General features: G+C 41.1%; 1 protein-coding gene across 1 annotated transcript in view; it reads left to right on the forward strand.

Moving 5' to 3' along the window:
- The window catches only part of HSF4 (heat shock transcription factor 4), a 42,722-nt gene extending 32,793 nt beyond the window's left edge, over positions 1-9,929 (forward strand). Inside the window, exons 7-13 of the mRNA XM_069968474.1 lie at positions 1,027-1,126; positions 3,464-3,588; positions 3,938-4,162; positions 5,319-5,424; positions 7,480-7,545; positions 7,627-7,714; positions 9,796-9,929. Of these exons, the coding sequence (XP_069824575.1) occupies positions 1,027-1,126; positions 3,464-3,588; positions 3,938-4,162; positions 5,319-5,424; positions 7,480-7,545; positions 7,627-7,714; positions 9,796-9,929 (844 nt within the window). The remainder of the gene's footprint in view (positions 1-1,026; positions 1,127-3,463; positions 3,589-3,937; positions 4,163-5,318; positions 5,425-7,479; positions 7,546-7,626; positions 7,715-9,795) is intronic.
- The last annotated feature ends 686 nt before the right edge of the window (positions 9,930-10,615 follow it).

Raw genomic sequence — 10,615 nt, forward strand, 5'->3', positions numbered from 1 at the left:
CCTAGGACTTCTCCAGAATGGCTATCAATATAGAACCAATATAGTGGTATCATTATTCCTAGTGGTGTTATCTCTATGGGAGTCATCATATTCCTGCATTACACAGAGGTCCTTTAGCATATTGGCCAGCAGCCAGCCAACTCCCGATCAGGACAGCATCAGCACCTTCAATGGGACTGAGGGGCCACAAATTGTAGTCAGTGCAGGCAATTCTGCCATCTACTGTTGATGTATACATTGTGGTTACTGCTTACTGATTAAAACTCGAGTTGCTCCAAATCTGACACTAAGGAGATGGCCGTTTTAAGCAGTCAGCATAACTCCCATTGACTTTAACAGGAGTTGTTTAAATGGCTGTGCCGTTTATGTAAATGTATAAAAATGCCTGTTTTAAGGTGATCGAGACTGCTTGCTATACGAGGTCACATAGAATTGTTATTTATTTTTTAGGGCAAATTGGTCCACAGGTTTTTAAAATATCTAGACAGACAGCCACAGAAGTAGCTATAGGGGTTGTAGAGGTAGTACGCAGAACCAGGCCCCAGTGCCTTAGGGTACCCAAAGGCAACCTAAGAAGACCCCAGTATTATAATAACGCATGTAGGTAGGGCACTATTAAAGATTTTGCGGTGAGGTTCAGAAACATCAAGTTGCATCAAGTGGTATGTATCTATGTTATAAATGGGGGACTATGGTACATAATAAGAGGTGGTACTAGAGGAACTATAAATGTAGTTAAGATGTTACCCCCAATATTTTCAAACTGTTACTTCCTGGTTTTTACACCAGATAGATTCATTTTTAGGATTGTCGGAAAGAAGTGATACAAATACAATGTGGGAAACCAGTTTAACAAGATAAACCCTTGTCAAAAAAAGTCCCTCTTATATGTCCTTACACAATACACAATCAATCATTTCAATTGTCATTTGTTTATACCTTACTATGGGGCTTCTTGAGGACAGTTGCTGTTTTTGTCTTCATGTCAATAGTACATAGATGTAGAACATATCTTGTCTCTTTTAGACCCCTTATGTTGGATGATGGAAACTCTGCCCTACCACTGTCCAAATTTAGTAGGCACCTTCCTGTAGATTCCCTGCATGACCCATATTACATCCAGTCGGTAAGCTTTCTCATTGTTTATGTGCTTTATAAGATGTTGAACAAATACATTTTTGAAAGCATGGACACAAGTGTATAACCAAATGTTTAGCTTGTTATAAACAGTTAATGGTGTAAGCATCAAAATATGTATGCTGGTGCTCGTCATTGGGGGGGGCTTAGTCCAAATCAGAACTACTTAGTACCGGAAGGAAGTCCATGTGGTGACAGCACTCATCAAATCAAATATTTGCAGCAACGTGTAGTTTATTCCAAAGCAACATTTTAGCCACAGCTAGAGTCTTCCTCAGGCATGCTTGTGGAAGGCTGGAGTCATAACCGAAAGGTTGTATTTGAATAAACTACATGTTGCTAAAAATATTTGAAGTCTGGGTGCCGTGACCATATCTACTTGCTTCCACAATGAACAGTTGCTATAAAATAACGGCCGTTATTTGTTATTAAATGATGTCCGCCCAACATGGTTTTGATGGTGTGCGAACATAGTGATAGTCTTAGCTCGCATTCTATCTAAGTAACTGGGTTTTGTGCTCTAAAGGTTAATAAATATGTTCCCTTATACAAAGCCAAACCTGGAGGGCATGAAAGAAGTAAATAATATGCTGAGCTTCTGTTCTTTCCTTAGATGAGTCACTCGAGTACTTATCACGGATACATTGTGGCCTGACCTCTTTTTCTTGTTCTATAGCAACAACATCAGACCATAAAGAGAAAATTTTTAGAAAGGAATGTACACTTACCCATCATGTGTGATCACAGACAATGCACCCTTAAAATATAGTATTGAGAGATCTTGTAACTATATCATGGCCGAAGAAATACATTGAGTACAAAAGCATACTGAAAAGTGGTCAAAGTGCTGATAAACACACTTCTACTTTGTTTTACAGCTCTATCGCTTAGAGCTTACACCACACCACCTATTGTCTGCAGTTCCATTCATCGAACACAGTACAGTGGTATACAGTGGTGCCCTAGGCACTACACCTGCAGATGTCCCATCTATACTCACCAATTAGCATCATGATTTTCTAGTTTCTGAACATAATATTGATATCTGATCAGCCTTAGGCCGCGATCCCGCATTGACTGTACATCACCACATACAGCTGAAAGCAGACCCACATGCGGTAACCAATGGGCGTATGGCCAATAATCCTGGTAACAGCACATGACTACAGAGGAGGAAATGTTAGCGTGGTTTCGTTACACCAGAACGGGAGGTGGGAAACTAACATAATAGAAACAAAAAAAGTTGTTTCCTTCCCCTGCTCCCTGGCCCTGCCCCCCTGCAAGGTGCTGCCCTAGGCACTGGACCACGGGTGCCTAGTGGTGAATACGGCCCTGGCCTAAAGTAAATGTAATAGTAATAGTATGCAATGAGCCTTTATGCTGCCCATTGCTTCTAGTGCTAGATGTGATCCGGGTAAAGGCTGAACCAGGAGGTGACCAGACTTTGAAAACCAGCTTAGCTTGCTATGTTCTACTGTTTTCATAATGCACATAATGTATAAGTGAATTTGAGTTACACAGACAGTATATCTCAGTGAGATTCGCGCTTTCTACAACTTGGGCATTACAGGAAAATGATAGCAGTGTAAGCTATGATGTTTTCAGAACTCCTATTTACTTCTAGACATTAAGGGAAAAGTGGAATAAAGTCCCAGACACCTACTTATTAAGTCTCCATCTGGATGTGGTCAGGGCTCCCCATTCTTGGCATATGTGTAGGTTCCTGAGGGGGGACCCACAACTATCAGATAGTTATGGCATAGCCACATAAACAGGAATACCTTGGCTATACAGGACATAAGGAACTGTGTATGAAACTGAAATAACTCCAGTAACTAAAAAGATGTAGTTTAAAAATCAGAACATGTTGGACCTATAAAAATTGAAAAAAAAAAAAAAATACAAAACATTCACTTTACAAAACATGGACATTCACTTTAAATTGCCAATACATTGGCGTTTTTTTCCCCCTAATCAACTGGTTTCAGAAAGTTATATAGATTTGTACTATTTAAAAATCTTAAGTCTTCCAATAGAAAATAGAAGCAAATTACAAATTGATATAAATTTCTGACACCAGTTGATTTAAAAGAAAAAAGATTTTGCTCGAGTGCCCCTTTAATATCTAATACATTAGCTACATTAGATTAATGTTGCCAACACTTTAATGTGCATAGAAGCCTCTCACATATCCGTCCTATGGTCAAGGTAGAAAATTGTTTTGGATTGCAAAATGCCATTGCTTATGCCATTGTATTGCCCCTACCTTATAAGATTTGATCTTTATATTTAGCTTTGGGTATCTCATGCGGTATTCTCTATGTAGCCACCTACAGATCCGACGTCCTCTTTAAACAGCCCTGCTGTCAGTGCTGGTCCCATAATATCTGATGTGACAGAGACTTTACCCACCAACTCAGTGACTGCACAGCCTAATGCTGATGGGGAAAGGTAAAGATCCATGACACACATGTAGAACATTTCTTTCTATTTGTAAACTTTTTTAGCTCCATATTTTGCTTTGTTGCCTTGGTCCTGTTACCTTGCCACCATTGTAAGCCTAGCTGACCTTAGTAGTGGATAATATATGAATATATACTTCATTGTATTATATTTCTATGGTCTCTTAAAAGTTGCTGTAAGTGGAATTACATCTGAAGTCTAAGAAAAAATGTGACAACTTGACCTTGAAGGCATGATAAATTTCAACAATTTCTATCATCTTTTTTTTTTTTTACCTCTGAGTTGTGCTATTTATTAAAGATGGACCTGTGTTCATTGGGTGCTCTTTTATTTCTAGGGGTAAGTGTCTTCTCCTGATTAAGGAAGAACCCATCAGTCCTGTAGTAAAAGGATCATCAGAAGCAGATGTCTCGCTAAGTGGCTGCAGTGCATGCTCTGACCCACCAGTGTTGCCAGTTGCAATGGTCCAATCTATACTGGAAGGAAAAGAAAGTTGTAGCCCATCCCAGCTCTCAGGATCCCAGCAACTGGAGGCACGAGGAAGGAGGAATCCCGTAGACAGGTTAATGGATATTTTGTTTTATTACTGTACCTAAGCCATTGGACATGATATTCTAACTTACTGTATGCTTAGATTAGAGTAGACCCATATGGGGTGCATGCAACTTATTACCCACCATAGGCATGATGCAAATACATATTTATTTACTGTAGGTTCAAAATGCTTCCATCCAGTTTATTAATTTGGTCCTTAGCTAGCCAATAACCTTTTGACAATGTGGAGCCCAAAAGCCGAATCCCATATTATATGTTTATACATGTGGTCCCACGAGGGATTTATACAATGTAAGGCCATGTTGACATGGCGTAAGACACCGGCTGTTCCGTGACTCGGCCGGGTCACGTAATGGCCGGTGTCAGAGAAGATCATCCTGGCTGGTACTGCAGTACCGGCTGGATGATCTTCACTGCTGCTGAATTCGGATGCGGGCGCATCAGTGTGCGCCCGCATCTAAATTTCCCGCTGCACACAATGGAGCGTGCGGCTCCATTGTGTGAACTGACAGGTTTTCTGCGGCCGCTATTCAATGAATAGCAGCTGTAAAAAACTTTTAAAAAAGTTTTTTGCAGCATCGCTAGGGATCCCGGCCGGAGTGTATACTATGTGTATACACTCCGGCCGGGATTCCATAGAAGGCAGCACTACGTAAGTTCCGTAGTAAATTGGCAACAACGTCTGTGATTATTACGTAACTTACAGTACGTAGTGTGAACATAGCCTAGCATCGTATTTGTTTTTGTAGCTTCTGCATGATAACGAGTCCTCCTTAGCCTACTTGAAATCAGAATATTTATGGGGTTTTCATGTTCTGTTATATTATACTGTGCAGTATATTCCAGTATTTAGTGTACAGTATATGCAGTAATCCTATTATTGTGGCCTAGGTGCATTACTTTAAGTTTATCAGAACTAAATGTTCTTGGTCATGTCCCTTCCTATGCTGCCAGTCAGTCAAGGGTTTACAAATTTTTTCTGTATTTCCCTGGAGAGCTATAGAGGCCCCTTTAGTCCTGAGCCCGATGTATATTCCCCTCCGATAACAAAGAGACTTAGGAATGAGGAAATACTGTAGTTGCAATGTCTACCTGCTGTAGCTGTGTCAGAACTTATACAATACATACATGAACACATTAACTGTATCTATTCCTTTTCTTAGGCAAGAGCTGCCAGACTCTCTGGACAGTACTGATGTCAGTTTGGAAGGACTACAGTTGCTGCTCAGAAGTCAGCATTATAGTCTGGATTCTGCATCCGTTCTTGATGTAGGTATTCTATATCTAGAGTACATATATATATATATATATATATATATATATATATATATATATATCAAGTAAAATCTATGAATTATGGGGGAGATTTCTCAAACATGGTGTAAAGTGAAACTGGCCCTAGCAACCAGATTCCACTTTTCATTTTCCAAAGAGTCTGTGAGGAATGAAAAGTGGAATCTGATTGGTTGCTAGGGGCAACTGAGCCAGTTTCACTTTACACGATGTTTGAGAAATCTCCCCCTATATCTTTAGAATATTTTAAGATGTTGATGGAAGATTAAAACATTGCATTCATGCAGGGGCATAGCTAGGATTCATGGGGCCCCATCCCATGAATCCTGTGCGGACAAATACGTATGACCCTATGACCCTATGGGTTACTTCTTCTCTTCCTTAGTTCTATGGTCCAGGAGGGGGGGAGCTGCTGTGCGGCTCTGTGGTCCTGGTCCGCTGGCGGGGGGGGGGGGGGGGGATGGGGGGGTGCTGTAGGGCTCCATGGTGAAGGGGGGATTGTGGGGGAGGGCAATGATGCTGGTGGCACTGTGCCTGGGGGGGGGTCGGGGGACAATGTGTGGCTCCATGGTCCAGCCGGAGAAGGTTTGCAGGCAGCAGGGGTGCTGGTGGCAGCTGCTGTGTGGCACTGTGCTCTGAGGAAGGTGTGGTCCGTTGGAGGGGTGGTGGCTTCTGCGCAGCTATGTGGTCTGGGAGGGAAGAGTTACTGGTAGCGGCATGCTGTGCTGTGCAGTGTTTGGCAAGCACTGGTGGTCCACTGTCCGGTGGATGCAAGGGGGTTTAATGATCTGTGATCAGTAGCTAGTGCCATGGGGGCAGACCACACTCTGCCCGGGCCTCCCCTGCCACACAGGCCCCATAGCAGCTGCGTGGTCTGCCTTCATGGTAGCTATGCCACTGCATTCATGGAACAAAGTTAAAAGGCCCTGTTACACAGAGCGATAATCTGCCCAACCAGGCTGCCCATTCAGCAGATTATTGCTCCATGTAATGAAGACAACGATCAGCCAAAGAAACGATCATTGGCTCATAATGTCTTTCAACATGCTGAAAAATCATTGACCGACGACTGTGCGTCGCTGTGTGTAATATCGATGTAAATCTTTGGAACCTGTCACTGATAGTAACATGGAGGAAGCAGAGACCCGGGAACAGAAGTGCTTAACTGACAGCTTCTACTGACTTGTTCTTCCGATCAGTGGGGTTTTAACACCCAGAACCCATCCAATCAAATCTTGGCACACCTTGCAATTGTCTTGTTAAATAACAGTAAATGCTTTAAATTCAGCTTATTCCCAAATCTTTGCTCTCTACAAGTTCCCCAAAGTGTTTCTAATTTTAAATCTGCCATTTTAAAGCTGACCATGCACATAGACTTACGGCACATTTAGTTGAAATTGTGAATTTCCATTTCATTATTTCACAATTATACATATACTGTCTAATAGAAAGGTGAGCTGTCAGGCTGGATTCTTTTTGGCCATTATTAGCTAAATATAATCAGAAATAGCATGACTGCTGGATCACTGCTTTGAGGCCAGTCCTAATCTTAAATGCTATCTCAACATGCATGCTTCTCTGACAGGATGCAGGAAAACAGAATTTGGCGTTGTCCACACACAGTATTTTGAACACTTTTTCCGACAGTCTTTTGGTCAGTATTTGAAGCCAAAATCAAGAGTTGACCGGACAGGTCAAAATTATAATGGAATGATTTGCACAGTTTCTGTGTTTTCAACCCATTTCTAGTTTTGGTTGAAAAAATACTGACCAAAAGACTGATATAATAGGACAGTAGCCTATGTACACTTGATCTTAGCCAAAAAGCCGAATGGTTTCCCCATTTACTTATACTCATTTAAAAAAGAGCACCATGAATTTTAGTAGTTTAGTGTGATCCTCCTAGTTAAGAAAATATCACTTTCCCTATATAAAAGTTTTTCTTTTAATGTCCTAGCTATATACCCATTTATATTTTAGGGGGTGTAAATTATAGCATACGGTATGGTTAAACAGTGATACTTTTTGCAGGTATTCAGTGCTGGCCTCTGTGTAGGTGAATGGGCTCTTCCTGCCATGGATACCAGTCTATCACCGGTGAGAATATAATAAATGCACTACATTTTGCTAAATATATAGTTTGTGGTCTTGTGTAACTGATCAATGGTTTGTATTCAGATACAACAGCTCTCAGTCGATCTGGAGAGGAATGTAGCTGAAATGCCACCTAAAGAGTTGAATCCACAATTTAACTCCGCTTGCTCAGGTAAGTCCGACACGTGAAAGTAAAAGTTGTGATCAAGCTACTGTACTCAATGAATGGCGGGCACTGATGAACTCTCCTCTTGCCAATTCTGTTAAGTGTGGGAGACAACCGGTGAATCTGATAGCTGGGGCCCCAAATACAAAAAGTCCCCTCAAACAGTTTGAACATTTTAAACACTGTCAAAATATGTGTGTATTTTGGACAAATATTAGAACGTAAACTTTCCAAAAAAGTGTCCTTTGCAATAAGCCATTTTTGGCCTATAGCTCTTGCTTCAGCTCAAAAACATCTTTAAAAAAGACAAAAAAAGCACATCAACAAATGACCCAAAAAACAAGAACAAATGAAAAAAAAATCCAAAAGGCATAGAGCAGGATCCGTAAAACAAACAAAAAAAACATTCTGTACAGTATCCTTTTTTTAACATGTCAATGTATAACAGAATGTACAGTGGAGGTATCCTTCTTGGAGTTTCCCAAAGTATAAAAACATGGCTTCAAAGGAACATTAGAAATTAAAGGTATGCACTTAATGTATTTGCCTTTATGAAAAATATGAAATGCACAGCTTATATAGATTTCTTCTGTGTATTTTGACTCTTTTGACCATGTATTTTAATGTGGTTTAGTTACAGATTAGCCCCATTGAATGTGAACCCAGCCCAAGAGACCTATTACACGGAGCGATAATCTGCCGAATCAGCCAACTCAGCAGATCCTCGTTACATGTAATAGATAGAAACAATGATCAGCTGATGACAATGATCATCAGCTGATGATTGGACGCTGGGTGAGCATTGCTATATTCCACGCCGCGGCACTGTCACAGTGATTGGCTGAGCGGCCTGTCCCTTCAGACACAGCTGGGAGGGAACAGAAGCTAGCAGGACAGCAGCGAGTGCAGAGAAGCATGTATAGTTTATTATTATACAACTGTAATACGGCCCTAAGAAAGCAACTATGGGGCTGAAAAAAATTAGGCCAAGGCCTTATTCTGTGAAACGGCATTGTGCATTTATACAGTATCTAAAAAATTTTTATCCACATAATTTCTTTGTGCTTATCACAAAGACTTTTTGGGAGGTCATATAGAAAAGTTGCTCTCCAAAGTCAACCAACTAACTAGCACCTGCTTAAAGCGACTCTGTACCCACAATCTGACCCCCCCCCCCCCCGCCCCAAACCACTAGTACCTTCGGATAGCTGCTTTTAATCCAAGATCTGTGCTGGGATCCATTTGGCAGGTGATGAGTTATTGCCCTAAAAAACTACTTTTAAACTTGCAGTCCTGTGTCAAATTGATGTATCCTAGTGTGTATGCCCTAGGATTGCAGTGCCCCTCCACCCCTCCTCATCACTAGGAACGCCCCCGGGCAGGGTTTTTCCTATTCATCACCTGTCTGAACACTGCACAGGTGCCTTAACGATCCAGCTCATCTGCAGTGTTCACACAGGTAATAAATAGGAGAAATTGTTCTAGGGGCATCCCTAATGATGAAGAGGGCAGGGAGGAGGGACGGTGGGGTGTCGCAATCCTAGGGCATGGGCACTCTAGGCCACGCCAATTTGACACAGGGCTGCAAGCTTAAAAGTTGTTTTTTAGGACAATAACTGCATCCCCTGCCGAACGGACCCCAGGACAGATCTTGGATTAAAAGCAACCATCCGAAGGTACTGGCGGTCTGGGCGGGGGGACAGATTGTGGGTACAGAGTCACTTTAAAGAGCAAAGTCACCTGGCCAATATGGTTGGTTCTTAAAATTGCTATTCTGACAATGATATAAAGCTTCACTCCAGCTTACAGATCTCAAAGGACGACGCAAGCACAATATTATAAAAAAGGATTGATCCAGTGTATAAGAACCCAATAAAAGCTTTATGTTCAGTCAGAAATATTTAATGTCTGAATAAACATGAAGCTTTTATTGGAATCTTCTGCACTGGATCAATCCTTTCTTGGTGAAATTAAACTGAAGTGTACAGCAATTATGTGGCTTCTAATTTTTATGGCTACTCAATAGATTTCTGATGTTTTTTAAGGAAAAGAACCCAATCTGGATAATACAGTGCCTTTCCTGACAGAAGACATGGTGAACCTAGCAGGATCCTCATCACTATTTGGTGCAGATGACAATGTGGCTTCTTACCTCTCCAGTGGGGTCCTTCAAGGAGATGCCACCCTTAGATTGCACCCTCCCGATGAGAGGAATGAGTGACCTTCAAAATTTAACATATATGTAATACATAAGAGTGCCACTTTACTGAAACACTGCATATATAATGAATGAAAATGGACCTACTGCACTGTATACAGTACCTTCTCATAGCATTAGGATGCCAGGAATGAGCAATATTATATTTTTGCAATTCTGGTCTACAGCATCTTAGACTTAGGTTCAAGGGTCCAAGCCTGGACCTATGGAAAAAGAAATGTCAATTTACCACTTTTATCTTCATTCCCTGCAGACACAATATGAAAGTACTGGATGATGGTGGTTTGATAGAAGTCAAATTGAATGTAATTTCTTCTGTCAATTGCTTGAAAAATAGCTTTAATGTCAATTCTTCCAGTTCTTTGAATAGGGACTGTTGTAATTATATGTATCATAGTAATATATATTGCAGAAGGTTCATTTTCAGCAGGGGAGGGGTGGATTCTGTGTGTAAAGCACACTCAGGTTTGAATGTATGAAAAGTAACGGGATTCACATACAAACTACTGTATAAAACCATACACCAAAATGTATAACCTCTTTAGAGCCATCAATACTTTGCACAAGAATAGTACATTTCTCTTGGCTTTTAAGGGGTTAATCCAATTGATGTATGGTTCATTTAGCATTATTGTAGGTGATCCCGTTAGACCTCACTGCCCCGACGAGGAGGGAAATGGGGTATTGCT

Source organism: Dendropsophus ebraccatus, chromosome 4 (assembly GCF_027789765.1).
Source record: "Dendropsophus ebraccatus isolate aDenEbr1 chromosome 4, aDenEbr1.pat, whole genome shotgun sequence".
In the NCBI taxonomy this organism is placed as follows: Eukaryota; Metazoa; Chordata; class Amphibia; order Anura; family Hylidae; genus Dendropsophus; species Dendropsophus ebraccatus.